The sequence below is a fragment of the Gopherus flavomarginatus genome, chromosome 2, assembly GCF_025201925.1.
Source record: "Gopherus flavomarginatus isolate rGopFla2 chromosome 2, rGopFla2.mat.asm, whole genome shotgun sequence".
NCBI lineage: Eukaryota > Metazoa > Chordata > Testudines > Testudinidae > Gopherus > Gopherus flavomarginatus.
This window is the reverse complement of record NC_066618.1, coordinates 72,436,419-72,453,768: the sequence shown is the minus strand read 5'-3', so window position 1 is coordinate 72,453,768 and position 17,350 is coordinate 72,436,419. Positions and strand designations below refer to the sequence as shown.

At 39.6% G+C, this 17,350-nt stretch overlaps 3 protein-coding genes across 5 annotated transcripts in view; all 3 read right to left on the bottom strand.

Moving 5' to 3' along the window:
* UBE2E1 (ubiquitin conjugating enzyme E2 E1) overlaps nt 1-17,350 on the bottom strand; it is a 705,427-nt gene that overhangs the window by 428,319 nt on the left and 259,758 nt on the right. The window lies entirely within an intron of this gene.
* Nucleotides 1-17,350, bottom strand: part of NR1D2 (nuclear receptor subfamily 1 group D member 2) — a 746,221-nt gene that overhangs the window by 501,411 nt on the left and 227,460 nt on the right. The window lies entirely within an intron of this gene.
* Nucleotides 1-17,350, bottom strand: part of LOC127044082 (ubiquitin-conjugating enzyme E2 E2) — a 316,515-nt gene that overhangs the window by 295,083 nt on the left and 4,082 nt on the right. Inside the window, exons 2-3 of one of the 2 annotated variants that reach the window (XM_050938552.1) lie at nt 15,277-15,465; nt 3,997-4,047 (exon numbers count right to left, since the gene is read on the bottom strand). In XM_050938552.1, coding sequence (XP_050794509.1) covers nt 3,997-4,047; nt 15,277-15,452 — 227 coding nt within the window. In that variant the 5' untranslated portion in view covers nt 15,453-15,465. The remainder of the gene's footprint in view (nt 1-3,996; nt 4,048-15,276; nt 15,466-17,350) is intronic. The other variant, XM_050938553.1, reaches the window with a different exon arrangement.

Sequence of the window (17,350 nt, the reverse complement as noted above, 5' to 3'; positions counted from 1 at the left end):
ACTTTCAATTGTTGGTACTGACAAGGCAATACTCCAGATTCTTCATGAGGTACTGTTCTTCGTAAATGGTAATGATGGCACACTTTCCCCTCCCTCCAACTTGGCTTCTGTTACTACCCATGACATTTGGTATATTACACACACACGTAGGACATGATCCAAAGTTTATTAAGGTGAGTGGGATTCTTTCCATAGGACTGAATCGAAGCCCACTGAATATAGAATACACTAACACCTACTAAAGCATGGAACTTAGGTTTCGTATACTCCTAAATCCACCTTTACAAGTTCTCTGAAATCCATTGCTTATTTGTCTGATATGTACATGCAGGAGCTTAACTATACTCATGTTCTCACCAGCACAATTCTCTCTGACATAAAAAGGACTCTTGCCCTGGGTAAGGACTGCTGGACAGAACATCACACATTCCCATGCAAAAAATCTAATACAATTTTAAATTTGTAAGCGCTCAGAAGCAGTAAACTATATCACACAAAATAACTCATTTTAAACTTCTTGTTGCTAAAATACCCAAAGGCCATAGCAGTCCATATACTGTGAAATTTCAGTTTTGAAAGCAATTTTCTATACTTCTATGACTCACAAAGCTATCTGAAATCACTAACTCCTGTTTGTCTCAGATTTTCATATGCACAAAACTATTGACTAAATTTCTCAGTTTTGGAAAGAAATGTTTCAAGTTGCCACAGTGATTGTCTGCTAATTATCCAGGACCACATATATGTCAGTAACATATGTTTCTCTAGAACAAGCAGATTTTCACAAATGTGCTACATAAAAGTGCTATGTAAACTTAAATAAGTTTAAGCTTGCAAATGATCAAGTGGTCTTAGCAATTTGGTTCGTGGTGCTCCTCCTCTTGGATTAAATACTGAGACTCTACCCTACCATAGCATAAAGAGGCACTACTATACTGGATGGTTTTTGGATGTGACAAAAATCAAGGTCCTGACCATATGTGGTGAACTAAAGATCCCATGGCATTTCATATATGAATAAGGCTGTCCTAATTCCCACAAATACTAGCCAAATTCCAATTCAGGTAATTTTAGCCTTATATATCACTATATTTTAAGCTGTATAAAGTATTCTACACTTCGAGATCCTAAGCTATTTGATATGGCTCTCATGCCTTGTTAAATAGTTGACAAGTTTCACTTCACACCTGGCTGCATGTGAATTGGGGTGGGGTAGAAAAAATAAAAATCTTGCCTTGTGTGTGTAAAACTCCCATTGAAAAATCAACAGTAGTGTACCTGCATGTGGACTGGGACTGGAGCAGTAATTAATACAAACAGTTTATTTATAAAAACCCTCTGAGACCCATTTGGAGGAAAACTGATATCTATATCCTATTCAATATTTATCTTTAGCACATTTTCTGTAAGAATGAGCTGAGTTTCTGCAAGAAATCAAGTACTTCAGGATAAGAAATACTCTATTACAATCTTTCTTCATCATAGTGAGGAATCATCCCTGGCTGGTATATTGATTTTGTAATGTTTAAATACAGTAGAAAATAAGTAAAGTTTAGGAAAAAAACACTAGACTATGTCAACACAGTATAAAACTAAATGAAGTGATTTCTTATTGACTATAAAAATACATTTGCCAACAGTAAAGTTACTAAACGATTATCTATCAAGATCACAACATGAAATAATGCTACCTCAAAAACTACATTGAAGGACCAGACATTAAGTTAAATGTAATTCTTTCATTTTGCAAGACAGATTGCCTTCATCATGTATTGGATTTCAATGGTACTTTGTCATTAGTCCAACAAATTCAGAGAACAGTAAATCTCCAGTTCACACATTTTCTGTATGAGTTGCTAAAAGAGGTTTCCACTAAGCCCATTAGTGATGACTTTACACTTGCGTTAAAAAAATATTATATATAGCAGTACCTAGTGTGCTAAAATGATTGCTTTGTTATAAGAGAAAGGATTCAGAAAACTGAAACAAATGTGTCTGTTCTAAAAATTGCAAGCTTTTTAGATTCAGTTCAAAGTGCTCTTCCTTCATTTATGCATTTTTGTATAAACTGGAATTTTATATTTACCTCAGCAAATCAGTCCACTAATAAGCATCAGTCATCAACACCTAAGTAAAGGCCTGCCATTTGAAACAGCTTTGATGTGACTGAAGACTCACAGTCATAAGCATGACAGAACAGCTTAGCTATTAAAATGTTTTATCTAGCAAAGCAATGTTCATCCTAATTGACTGAAATACTCTTTGAACGCTATTATTGCAAGGCCACTTCCCTGCACAGTGCTTTCATATGTAACTACCTGAATTACATCCTGAGATCCAGCACAACTATATCAAATCTTATAATATTTTCTTACACACATACTTTTGTCAAGCGACCAAAACAATAAAGCTGACTTATTTTTACTACCAGTTCCTTAGTTAATTTGATACTGAAATGTACTGGGATTCATCATAGGACCTAATCAGATCAGCCACACTATCAGAGGCTCATTCACCTGCACATCTACCAATGTGATATATGCCATCATGTGCCAGCAATGACCCTCTGCCATGTACATTGACCAAACCAGAAAGTCTCTGCACAGAATAATAAATGGACCACAAATCAGAGGTCAAGAATTACAATGTTCAAAAACCAGTCAGAGAACACTTCAACCTCCTTGGTCACTCTATTACAAACCTAAAAGTCGCAATTATTCAACAAAAACCACTTCAAAAACAGACTCCAATGAGAAACTGCAAAACTGGAATTAATTTTCAGAATGGACACCATTAAATTAGGCTTGAATAAAGACTGGGAGTGGATGAGTCATTACACAAACTAAAATATTTCCCCATGCTAGTTTTCCCCCTACTGTTACTCACACCTTCTTATCAACTGTTTGAAACGGGCCATCCTCATTATCACTACAAAAGTTGTTTTTCCTCCTGCTGATAATAGCCCACCTTATTCAATTAGTCTAATTAGAGTTGGTACGGCAACACCCATATTTTCATGGTATGCGTATAAATAAAATATATTTAAAAAAATCAATCTTCCTACTGTATCTTCCACTGCATGCATCTGATGAAGTGGGCTTTAGCCCACAAAAGCTTAAGCTCAAATAAATTTGTTAGTCTCTAAGGTGCCACAAGTACTCATTATTTTCCTTATAAAAACTGCATGCCACCAGCTACTTCTATAGTGCTGTAAAAAGAAAGTTTGAGAGAATGGACCCTTACCACATGCAACGCTGGAAATCAGTTGGCAAAGCTGGATGAGAACTATCCATCTGCATTTAGTCTAACTTCCCACTGCAAGACGTACTATTCCAGGAGCTCCTTTAAGTACTGTTGCACAACTCTGGCATAATTCCAATATGACCGTTACGTCAAGCTGCCAGATAAGAATTCTGGGGCAGCCATCTGAAAACTACTTTACAAAATCTGAGCTACAAGACAACAGGGGTTTTTTTCTTAAATCATTACTAATTTTAAAGCAAGTTTTAACTCACTATAAACAAACATAACTGACAAAAAGGCAAAGCATAAAGTCATAAAAAAAGTCTGCTAGCCAACTTTTCTCTGAAATAAAATTTAAAAAAGCAAAGAGACCAACATCTGCAATATTTGTACTTAATATTTTTCTCAAAGTTATCAATTTGTAAGGAAAAGAGTCAAACACACTAATACCTGTCATCAAAAAGATATTTTCCAGGATTGTAAACAAAATGCCACTGATCTGACTTTTATCCTATATCTAATAACTTTGCCTACATTTCATTAGTGCTGTATTTTTAGCAAGCCTCTCCTTATGACCTGCTATCATTTAAGTGATAATAAATTTTTGCATCTACAAACAATGGTATCTACAGTCCTTTATGTCAAAAATCACCAAATTAAGTATTTACCTTGAAGGAAAAACTGAAATTTACCTCTGGTCCTCTATGTAATTTCCATATGCATTTCAAATTAATAAAATCCATGTAAACTTACCTACAGTTTGGAGGAGGGTCTAATGTAATTTCTGCAAGTTCTTTCTGAATTCTTAAGAGAAAAGAAACAGAAGTTACAAAGAATACTTTTTCTTAAATGGATTTCCTCCAATTTTATGAAAAATATCTATCGTAGTTAAAAGTTGATCTCAAAGTTTCATAAAACTGCTTAACAAAATATTTGACAAAAGTCAGGCTGCAATGTCTCTTTTTTTTGTTAAGTTTTTAATTTTCAGTTCACCCAGATCTGCTGGGAGTAAATTTGGCCCTTTATATGTTTAAACCTAAACCAAATGTACATAACACCTCCCCTTTTCTTTTTCTTTTTTTTTTTTTTTTTTTGGTGTGGCACACAATCTAGTCAGACCTGGCTCATAGATCTTATTTAAAAATTGTTACCAGTGTTTTGTCAGAAAGGATGCCGAATGAACCAGCTTCATAAAAGGGCCAGATTATGTCTGTGGACAGGCCTATTATGGTAAGGCATTGCATACACTGAAAAAAAGTGACCAATATTTTGAAGAATTAGGGGTCTAAAGATACAGACTTCATAGGATGATGTGCTGAGTACCCAGCAACTCTGAAAACAGACTCTCATAACCCAAGCACTGAGAATTCCACAGTTTGGAACATCGCAGTGAGGGCTGCACCCCCATGCCATGTCCCAGAACAGTAGCACAACTATGATCTATGGCATTGTATTTCTTTATCTTCCCCACTTGTGCTGTGCTAAACCATCACTCTTCCCCCAAATGAATTTAAAAGTGTAAAGCAGGAGCCCATCCATCAGTATAGATTTGACAGGGTAGCATGCCATCCATAGAGGCTCTCCAGAACACATACCCTGTAAACCTAGTCACATCCACCAAAACCTGACTATAAAGGGGTTCAACCACAGCCTGGAGAGTTTTCCGCAGCATCCAGGAGGAAAAAGGAATAATTCAACATTGCTGAATGCTCTCCCCCGTTCTAGAGATCTGGGCTAAAGAAGCAGGTATTCAATGCTTTTATCATCTCGATGAAGAAAATTGGAGCGGCCAAATTACCTTTCCTCAGGATACATGCTAAATCTTAACAACAGAGCTCAAGTCTGGCCTAAGGCACAGGTGTATCTTGTTATAAGCCACCACCACATATTCTATACACAAGCATGAGTAAAGAGACTGGATTTCCCCAAGGTAAACATTCAGATATATTAGAGCACTTAAGATAAAAATAAGCAATTTATTCTAATTCTAAGTCCTGGATGTGGAAGATAATCTCAAATGTACAGATTCTTAAGTATTAGGCATTGGTATATTTATCACCACATCTCCTAGGAGCTTTAGTAGCATAAATCTCTTTTTAAACAACATGTTTCAATTCCATCAACAGTCAGTGTCTATATCCCTTTTGAAAATGAGATTGAGATTTCTTAAACAGTTAGGCAATGCTCAGCACAGCAATGACTAAATATCTTTTTAAAAAGTGGGCCAAAACCACTATCAATACTCGTCTTGTTCCATTAAGAATGCATTTTGTGATTCATTTGTTTGTTTGTAGCCAAAGGGTACGTCCAGACTACCCGCCAGATCGGCGAGTAGTGATCAATCTATCGGGGATTGATATATCGCATCTCGTCTAGACATGATATATCGATCCCCGAACACGCTCCCATCAACTCCAGAACTCCACCAGGGCAAGCAGCGGAAGTGGAGTCGACGGGGGAGCTGCGGCCATCGATGCCACGCTGTGAGGATGGGAGGTAAGTCGAAATAGATACGTTGACTTCAGCTATGCTATTCCCATAGCTGAAGTTGTGTATCTTACATCAACCCCGCCCCCTAGTGTAGACCAGGCCTAAGAAGGTAAAGGAACCAGCCAAAAATAAAATGCTACCTCCTATATTAGTACTATTCTCAAATAACTTCAGGAGGATGTGTGCGCACATGTGTATATGCAGTTGGGGGGAAATCTGCAAGATACTTCTGTGCAAGGAGAGAAATAAAATGGGTTTGATGATTCCAATTGCTAGAGAATGTAAATACTTCACTATATTGTATATTTCAACAGATAGTATCTACCTCATTTAAAAACCATTAAAATTTCTTAACTGATATTTGGAAAAAAGTAATTGGAGAAATGCTAAAAAATATCCACTTTAAAAAACAAGAAAATGAGAAGTTTAAGTGGGTCACATACCAAACATTACCATTTAAAAAATATATACATATAAATTTATTTGTTAGACATCTCTCCCCTTCTTCTCCCCACCTTTAAGTATTAAAAGTGTACTTGTTTTACTTTTATCCCCTAAAAATTTCTCCCCCATACTTAAAATATCCTTTTTCCAGTTCAAAATTATATAAAATCCTATTTTGCTAACAAAATTTGCACATTCCCTCATTTAGATCACATGAACACTTACATAGAAATACGTAGAAAACATAGAAATCTCCTTCAGTTTTGTGGCATATGTATTTTTCTCTCTGGCAAGTTTCACAGAATGGCACTGAAAATGCACCACATCTAGGACTACACGGGGTGGGCAAACTTTTTGGCTCAAGGGCCACATCTAGGAATAGAAATTGTATGGTGGGCCATGAACTCTCACAAAATTGGGGTTCGGGTGTGGGGGGGGGTGAGGGCTCTGGTTGGGGCCAGAAATGAGGAACTCTGGGTGCAGGAAGGGGATCCAGGCTGGGGATGAGGAGTTTGGGTGCAGGATGGTGCTCTGGGCTGGTACTGAGGGGTTCAACAGGCAGAAGGGGGGGGTCAGGGCTGGGGTGCAAGAAGGAGTGTAGGCTTCGGTTGGGGATGCAGGCTCTGTGGTGGGGCTGGGGAGGAGAGGTTTGGGATGCAGGAGGGTGCTCCGGGCTAGGACCGAGGGCTTTGAAGGGTCGGAGGGGAATCAGGGCTGGGACAGGGGGTTGAGGCACGGGGGGGGGGGAGGCTCGGGGTGCAGGCTCTGGGTGGCGCTTACCTCGAGCAGCGGCATGTCCCTTCTCCAGCTAGTATGTGGAGGTGGGGCCAGACAGCTCTGCACGCTGTCCACAGGCATCGCTCATGCAACTCCCACTGGCCATGGTTTTCAGCCAATGGTAACTGCGGGGGCAGTGCTTTGGGTGGGGGCAGCATGAAGAGCATGTCACCCTGGCTGCCCCTACACTAGGAGATGGAGGGGGGCTATGCTGCTGTTTTCGGAAGCTGTGTGGAACAGCTTCCCACCCTGCTCCCCCGCTGTAGCGCCAGAGTGGGGCAAGCCCTAGACCCTGTTCCCCAGCAAGAGCTCGAGGGCCAGATTAAAACAGCTGGTGAGCTTTATAGTTTGCCCGCCCTGGACTACATCCTCATTTTCAACACTATATACAGCAGCTGATACTTCATCATATCATGAGCCATATGAAACATTAAGAAGAGAATGAGAACTGACATTGCCCCATGTCCTAAACTACAAATATTCCATTTTCTGTATCCTTCTAATCTAACTTCCTCCCCTTCTTTCCAGAATGAAGACAGCAAGATGCGGATGTGTCTCCTGCCTTCACCTCATATCAGGCCCTAGTACAATGATTAGAGTCTTCCAGTTGATGTAGATAGATCTGATTTTTTAAAAGATGCTGTTAGGACAAACATGAGAATATTTGTGTGTAATTGTCTTAACTGCTATTTGTTTTGCCTTTCCTGGCCCCTAGAAGATGAGCAGAAGCAAGAATTTCATTGGGGATGAGATGGAGGGAAGAAATCACAGTACCTTGCACCTCTAGCCACAAAAATGAAACTGCACGCTACCTTGTATTTAAGTTCTGTGTGTTACAGTAGCAAGTGTTTGAAATATAAATACCGACTGTATTTGAATTGTATTGTTGAAATTGCATGTAAATGACCAGATCATGTCCCCAAAGTCCGTATATTAATGGTCTCCTACATGTAGATCAACCTTACTACACACAGACCGTGGTAGTGCTGCCAATACTCTGTTGATGGTCTCCCTGGTGAGCTCATTTCAGAAACAGACAATGGAGGGGAGGCACATAATTTCTTGTTCATGATAAATCCCACGGAGTCAGTAAAGGATATACAGCCTCTAGCAGTATAACCTATTCTGCAAGGACCCTTCAATGGTGGGAAACCCTAGTAACATGGCTTCAGTAGAGCTACAACACCTGAGAATGGAGTGGATAATCCAGAGACAGCAGAGGCACAGGAATCAATGCACAGATTGCTGTAGCCTCTGACGGATCCCTCAGAAACCACAGGGTTTCCTTCCTCCCCTTGGCAACTATGCCCATGGATTTTGTTGCCAACAGATTTTCTGCCCAAATGTATTTATATTTAGCAATGCCAGGCTGTATTATATAATAAAAATGAAAATACATATCAGTTTTATTTTTATTAGTACTATTATGTTATTATTTGACTGGTGAGAGAGAAGCATCCTCTAGTAGGCAGAATCCAGGACTGGGTACCAGGAACACACAATTTGCAGTGTCACTCACATGCTTCTTTTATGATCTTAGAAAAGTCACAACCTCTCCCTTTGTGTTCCCTCATTTTATAGATGGGGTAAATACTTATTTACCCTGAAAGGATTAGCTAATCTAGGACAAACTTTTTCAAAATTAAAAGTGCTGTCAAATAATATTAATAAATATGAGGCTGTGGGGAACTACTGCTGTAAGACTAGCAGGATTGCTTGCTGTCACTTGTAAAGTAAGGACTCTAGCATTTTTATGAGGAAAAGATGGAGGACTGAGTACGCTAGAGAGGCTCAGGTCCTGCTATTTATTGGCATGTAGTTATTTTTCCTAGAAACTCATTTTCTTGCTACCATTTTTCTAGGTTATGTGCCTCCCTTCACATAAAAACATTAGGCAACCCAATAACCCAGATTGGAGAAAATTTAGACCACATTTTAAAACAGGGCAAACCCTATTATGTATTTCACTCTTTCAAAAGTTGTAACAGAACAGGGTCCTTGGAAATTGAACTAAGAATGACTGTTGAAGCAGGAGAAAAGAATATATTAGGAAAACTTATAAATGCCAACTTAAAAAAAATATTCACGGAGTTGTTTTCCTTTTTCATTATTTTGTCTGTCACTTTTGGCTTGTCAAGTATAATACTTGTTGCCAAACTTATTTAAAAATATTAATATATTATGGCAACCCTCTCTGTTATTTAGAAAGGTTATGGATGGCCCACTTCTCTATGATTGTATTTCAACAAAATATCCATGACTTAGTTGATGTTTTAATATCTTTCCAGAAACAAAAGGCTACATAACTCAGTTTCATAAATTTACAGTTCAACACAAAAATTTGCAGACCAAAGACAAAATGACAGGTTTTAAACTAGCAATCTCAAGAGCAGAGAGCCCATCAGAATACTATTTCTATCTGTTAAGCTATTATGCTAAGCAAGAATGGATACACTTCTTTCAATCCAAAGGCTGTGCTAAGATTTGCTATTTAAGACATAAGATACCTTCTCTTTTTAAGGACAGCAATTCAGTTCATGTCTGACCTGTAATTATGATGTGCAGTGTGAGTTTTTCAATCCTGACAGGTAAGGAAGGTTACTATTTAAGGTGACACCCCCTGGGTAAGGCAAATTGAAGGAATGGTACACAATATGACTTATATACTGTAAGCTATTACCTGTGTAGCAACTAACCCTAGAAGTAGTCACACTGAAGGACACTGCAATATGAAAGGTCACAATAGTATTCTGCCTTTTTGATGCTTCTAAATCAGTACTTCCACTGATGCGAATAGCAGAAAGCCTATATTTTTTAAACAAAATCAGGCCTTAGTTACCGGTTAATATTCAGTCTAAGGAGGCAAAAGGCTACTTGCAATAAAATTCTGTTCTATCCAGGTATTTCTATCGCACTAATAGCTATGGTTTCTGGGTATCTTAGATGCCTTATCAGCTGACCCACATATCCCAAACTTCTCACTCTTCTACTGGAACCACACAAAGAAACCCACTAAATGAGGGTGAGGAGAAAAAAAGAAAAAGGAAAAATAGAAAAACAAGTCAACACAGAATGTTGACAGAAGAAAACTCAAAGTAAGATGAACATTCTATGACTGCAACATTTGCAATTAAATTAATTACCAAAAACTAATTAAAAAGAAGGTTGATAAATGCAACATAACTAACAAAACTCAGGAATACAGTGAAGAACAAAATCCCTCACACTTCCCTCAAAATCAAGCCATATTAGGGAGCATTAAATTGCCGAGGTAGTGCCCTACAGAGAATATATATTATAGAACATCTTGGAGCACATTTCACACGTAACTGAACATTTCCTTCTATTGATTTATATAAAAAAACTAATATTGCTGAAGTGACTTTTATAAGTGAAATTACCTTTAGAGTCAAATTTATAACACACAGCAAGAAAACTCATATTACAATTCCTTAGATCTTAATTATAATCGGAGGTACATGGGGTAATTATTCAGGATAATGTATCTAAAAAAAGATTGCTACTACACTTCCACATGCACTAATAGATTTTTCAAGGGTGTGACAATGCATGACTTCCAAACTCAGATCAGAATGAAGTCTGCAGTCTGTAGACTATAATTTAGCACTTGGAATAAGACTAAGCTCCAGAGTTGTATTAGTTTGCCAGTGCTGTCTAATAACTATAATGCATGTAAAAGCTGGATGCTTTAAATTATTCTATCAATTTCAATTGTGTTATTCCTGAATTATTTTAGAGTTATTAAAAACAGTTATTGAATGAAATTCTGTCCATTATGCAAACATTTTTGCGATTTTAAAGTAATGACTGGATTCAGTGGGGTTACATGTACGTAACAGAGCAGAAACTGGTTTTTGCAAAATGGGTGTGTAGTCTTTCTTCACAATCAACTGGTAAAAAAATCACTATTAATTTTGAAGAGGTGAACATTTCAACTAAATTGCTATACCTCTAATCCTGCAAGCAGTCCTATTAAGTTGTGTTTACAGAAACACCCTCTAAGGCAGAGTTTTTCAAAGTTTGGGTCACAACCCAGTACTGGGTCGCCTTGATCAGCACCCAGAAACCCTAGTGGCGCTGGTCAGCACCACTAATTAGGATGTTAAAAGTCCCATTGGTGGTGCTGCCCAGCTAAGGCAGGCTAGTGCCTACTTGTCCCAACACTGAGCTGCACCCTGGAAGCGGGCAGCGGTGGGTCTGGCCTCTAGGCAGGGGGACCACAGGGCTCTGGTTGCTGCCCCTGCCCTGAGCACCGGCTTCGCACTCCCACTGGCCTGGAACCGGCCAATGGGAGCTGCGGGGGAGACAGTACCTGCAGGCGAGAGCCATGCAGAGCTACTTGCATGCCTCTCCCTAGGAGGCAGACCTGCTACTGGCCACTTCCAGGTGCGGCGCAGTCTGTGGTGTGAGGACAGGCGGGAAGCCTGCTGCTGCATTACTGACCAGGAGTCACCAGAGGTAAGTTAATGACCCAACCCAGTGCTCCAAACCCCTGCCATAGCCCTGAGCCCCCCAAACCCAGAACCCCTTCTTGCACACCAAACCCCTCATCATATCTGGCCTCATCTCAGAGCCTGCACCTCCAGCCCAGAGCCCTGACCCCCTCCCACACCCCAACCCCCTGCCCCAAGCCCCCAACCCAGAGCCCCTCTTGCACCCCAAATCCCTCATCCCCAGCCCCACCTTAGAGCCTGCACCCCAGGCCCAGAGCCCTGACCCCTTAGAATCATAGACTATCAGGGTTGGAAGGGACCTAAGGAGATCATCTAGTCCAACCCTCTGCTGAATCCCCAGACAGATTTTTACCCCAGTTCCCTAAATGGCCGTCTCAAGGATTGAACTCACAACCCTGGGGTTAGCAAGCCAATGCTCAAACCACTGAGCTATCCCTCCCTCCTGCCCCCTCCTGTGTAGAGATATTAAAGAAGGTACTAACAGTGATTCCCCAAAGTGACAGTGACCTCCCAGTTTCATCAAATACAAAAATCTTTTAGTTCTTCTGTTAAAACTTGTAAGCTAATGTCTGCAGGAACCATTGATTGTATCTGTCCTGTGAAAGATACTCTATTACTATGTAAAACTTACAAACAAGTTAATTGACTTTGTTCTTGAAGTAAACACTATGCTAGCCTTAAGCTGTAATTGATACAAGGTAAACAAACAGACTCCCACCCTCTGTGATTACAGGGCCGGGAGTCTCACAGGAATTAACACACACCCCAAAAGTGGTGGAGACAGTATATTAAAATATGGTTAAGATATGGAATGTATGTTGATGAATGCTTGATACATATGAATGGTTAGGGACGTGCCAGCCTAGAAAGGGAGTATCCATCAGCCGAAGAATGTGTCAAGTGGACCACCAGACAACCCCCAGAGGGTAAACTGGGACCCACTCCAACACCTGGAAGGATGAGAACAGTGTGGAGCCACCAGGAATGTGCCATCTGCCGATTGAGTCAGCAACAGCAGGATGAAACAGCTCCCAGAGACTAACATAGGAATTAATTCCTATAAGAATGAACTCCAAAAACTGAGGACTTCGAGTCTCTGGTTCTGCTGCCAACCTCCAGGAGCATCAGGTGCATCTGACACAGACTCGGCTCCATCCTCATGACCAAGATACCTGGCCAGTAACTTGGCATGAGCAACTTCTAGGCTGGTAACTATAACACCTATACAGAACTTGAATGAATGACTGTGTGAATGAATGTGTGTGTGTGTGTGTATATATATATATATATATAAAGAATAAGTAGTGATAGGAATAAGCAGTTAAACAACGTTGTTTGTTTTTATCTTTTGCTTTATTATTATATTTACAATAAATGTGGCACCTTTGCCTTATCCCTCTTAATAAGATCCTGCTAGTTTTTATTCTATCAGTATAACACCTGCACTCTGACCCCCTGCCCCAGCCCAGAGCCTCCTCCCACACCCTGAAACCCTCATTCCTGGCCCCACCCTGCAGCCCTCACCCCTGTATCCCAACCCTCTGCCCCAGCCCTGAGCCCCTTCCACAACCCAAACCCCTCATACCCAGCTTCACTGGGTCACATGCACCACCAATTTTCTTCAAGTGGGTCATCAGAAAAAAAGTTTGAAAACCATTGCTGTAAGGTGTTTGCCTTAATATCATATATTGAAAGGTAAGTACCTTTCAAATTTCCTCCCCAGCCCCCCCAAGCTACTCCTTGCAGGTGGTAAATAAAAAGGCAACAGGGCACTTTAGAAGTTTACATTCTTCTCCATATTCTTAAAACATTCCAACGGATTTTCACATATGTTTAAAACAGCCACCTTATCAAGCTAAGAACTTGTATATTAAACTTTCAGCCTAACTAATTCGTAAGTGGAGTTACGAGCCATTGAAAATGGGGTTTGGATAAGAAAGTAGAAACAATTTTAACTGAAGTGACTATGCAGTTACCAATGTTGATAAGGCTAACATCTAAATAAGTCTCTTACTACTTTACAGAAATATTAAACTATAAATATATTTAAACATATCCAAACACTTTTAAGAAGTATAGTTCTTGGAAAACACATTTCAGCATTCACATTCATAATTTTCTTTGATATGACTATACATGTAAAACAGCAGTTTTACAATCTGATTGGCAAACATATCTGTCTGCAATTGGAATACTTAGTTTCAGCAGAAACCACAAGCAGATATGATTAAATTTTAAAAGGTTTAAGTAATTTTATCATTGCTAAATGCATGTTAATAAGAGCTCTAAGCTTTCAAGACACAAAACTAAGAATAATAGCTCAACTTCTGACATTAATTTTTTAATACCGTAGTGTCCACAGGCCCCAGTCAGAATCATGCTATCATTGTTCTAGACACTGTACAAACATAGGAATATGCAGGCTCTGTTCTAAAAAGGCTACAAGACAAAAAGTATATGCAACTATAGGAGATGATTTGCGAGCATGGGCAAGGTTAGAAGTAGTAGCAACTACAAAGACCAGGTATTTGCAAAATTTGATAGTTCTAAGTTATTAACAATCATTCTCCTCCCTTTAGTTATAAAATATTATAAGTTAGATATTAGTAATCCCCACTGATCCTCCGCCAACTGATAATGGCTAGATAATCTTCTGTAAGCATCATGGTAGAAGTGGACCTTGAGGAAAGATTTGAAAGGCAGGGGAGGGAAGAGGGCATTGGCTCCACAGGCTACATAAAGGAAGATTATCCTTGAATAAAATGAAAGCATGAAGATACACAGAAAAATGGACAAAATGAGTGATCAATACTGGCATCACTGGCAGGATGGAGAGAGACTCATTACGATACAGGAGGGGATACGAAGGGAAGTTTAGATCTGTGAGGCTGATACAAAAATGATATACTATCAAATCAAGGTAAAGTAAAATGTATGAATTAAAATGTATACACACTAGTATTTGCAGCCTAGTGCCACATACCATATTAACAGGAAACTCCAAATGAATGCAATGGGGGCCTGATTCTCCTCTCCTTTATACGTGTTTTACAGTAACTCCTAATTTAGACTGGTGTAAGTTAATGAAGAATCAGGCTCAGAGTTCTGCATGAGTTAGGTCTGCAAATCTGGGTTCTATATATAAACTTTTTTAAATTTGCACTGTATTTGTGTTCCCTTTAATAGGTTTTGAACATTGCTGCCTACAGTAATGCTGATGTGACAGAGCTTCCTATGCACAGTCCAGGCATGCCAATGAACCAGTGACTGATGTGATAGCCTGAGGTCACCTAAATAGCTATTTTCCAATTCTACCAGTCCTCTCGGGAAGGGGAAAAAAAAAAAAATCAAAAAATCAAAAAAACAGAATTAAGACATACCATGGTTTAATATAATGAAACAAAAACACTTGTTCATTCCATCATTTCTTGTCCCTGATCTGGGACAAGAAAATGCAGTACTTTGTAGCGATAGGTATTACAGTAGTCTCCCAGCACACTGAATTACTGACTTGTCTGAAACACTTATGGTTAATTAACTCTAAGTTACACTGAAAAGTTTCTCTCTCTCTTATGCACACACTTCATAAGAATACAAAAAAAATTGCTCGAGTTATACTAAGAATAAAACAGTGTCAGTTTCTATCATGCAAGCTAATATTAAACCCAGGTGAAAACAAATCAGTCTGTCAAAATAAATAAAATAAATAAAAATGAAGCAGCAGCATACAGGTCATTTTGCAACTCCAATTAAAGAACTAACATACAGATTCAATCATACTGTAATAAAACAATGAATTAGGCTGATGCCCATCTTCACAAAAAAAAGGCTACAAAGATCAGGGTACCTTTTAGCACTAGTTGATAGTTTAGCGGCTGTTTTGCTAGAGATCTTGCCTTCCTTCTTCTTGGGTTGAACCTGCTCCCTTTCCTGCTCTTGCTGAACACCCTCACGTTGATCTCCATCAGAGCTGCCTCCACTAGTGCTTGGGCTATCATCAACTCTTTGCCCTTCAGTGGACATTTTAGACTCTGGGCTAAAAAAGACAAAGGCGAGTAAGGAGTCTTTTCTTAAGATGTCTGATAGTATCGTTACTGACGTTTTTTTTTGTAATAGAGATAAACAGGGTGAAAAAAATCACTTAATACAGTACACTTGATATTGCACTATTTTAGTCTGCAGTATTGAAGAATCTAGCCATAAATGTCTATACAGTAACTCAAAAGATAGTCATTTTACACCAACTAAAAAGTATACAACAAAATATTAAAAACTCTTTTACGTATATGAAAAATATCTAAAGGGAGATTACATTTATTCTGGGTAAGTGGAAAATAAAACAGAATGAGTAAGACAATCCAGTGTTAATGGAGTGGATAGCTCAAGGGATTGGTGATGGGATGAAGAGTCTTTCACCTCCAGGACACTGGTTCAAATCAGGCTCCTTCTGTTAGTAACTGGAAGTCATTACTATTTTAAGACCATTCATTAGCCCACACATAAAAAGTCTGGGCTAACTCCAACTCTCAGTGGATGGGTTTCCACTTCATAGAATTCACATTTTGGTTGGCACACTTGATGGAGAAAGTTCTGTTTCTATGTCCTTTTAAGCCTAACCTTTTGTAGCTAGAGATGATACTCCCACACCAGGGAGTAAGCACATTAGTGGGGAAACAAAGAAATCTGCACTGCTGAAACCTGTTTATGAGCAGAGGAGATCAGACTATAAAACTGTCAATGAATACTAGTCACCAAGAAATCTAACTTTATCTCAATATATTTCATATGTTTAGTTCTCACACTTATAATATTTAGCTATAGTCTTCTTTTCTTCCTTCACTTTAATCACTGCATTTCTTCAACTATAGACGGTTTAAATTAAAATGGTTGTAGTCAATATTATGACTTCTCTGTTGTAAACTAAGGCTTTTTCTTGGGGGTCAAATCTAAGATTGCCAGATGCGGTGGCACTGATTGCTAACTGAATCTATAAGAAATCTGAAGCAACACTAGAAGGCCCTTTACCTCAGTGACATCACTATGGTCTTTTTGTGATATTTTATTTAAAGAACAACTCTAACACCACATAGGGCCAACTTTTGCTCAGTTACATCTGTGCAACCTACATGAACTCAGTGGAACTGTACAGATGTAATTAACATCAGAATCTGATCTACAGTGCACAATGAGGTTTATGTTCAATATTGTTTTAGTCTGTGAACTTTGACTCATTTATCCTTTTAGCCATATACAGAAACCATACACAGAACACTAGTTACAGAAACCTGTACATCTCAATTATAATATATTGCAATTTTCTCTCAAGAGCCTAAATCAGGATTCCAGACTAACTCTAAAACAGCAGTTCTCAAACTGTGGGTCAGGACCCCAAAGTGGGTCACAACCTCATTTTAAAGGGGTCACGAGAGTTGGCGTTGGGCTTTGGCCCTAGCAAGTCTAAGCCAAGCCCAAGCCCCAACCCCGCCATCTGGGGCCAAAGCCTGAGGGCTTTAGCCCTGAGTGGTGGGGCTCAGGTTACAGGTCCCATCCCCCCGCCTATGTTTGAAGCCCTCAGACTTTGCCTCTGCCACACAGGACAGTGGAGCTCAGGCAGGCTTAGGCTTCGGTCCCCCCCTCCGCAGGTCGTGTAGCCAAGCCCAAGCCCCAACCCCGCCATCTGGGGCCAAAGTCTGAGGGCTTTAGCCCTGAGTGGTGGGGCTCAGGTTACAGGTCCCATCCCCCCGCCTATGTTTGAAGCCCTCAGACTTTGCCTCTGCCACACAGGACAGTGGAGCTCAGGCAGGCTCAGGCTTCGGTCCCCCCCTCCGCAGGTCGTGTAGTAATTTGTTGTCAGAAGGGGGCTGCACTGCAGTTAAGTTTGAGAACTCCTGCTCTAAAAAGTATGATGTAAAATTTGTGGC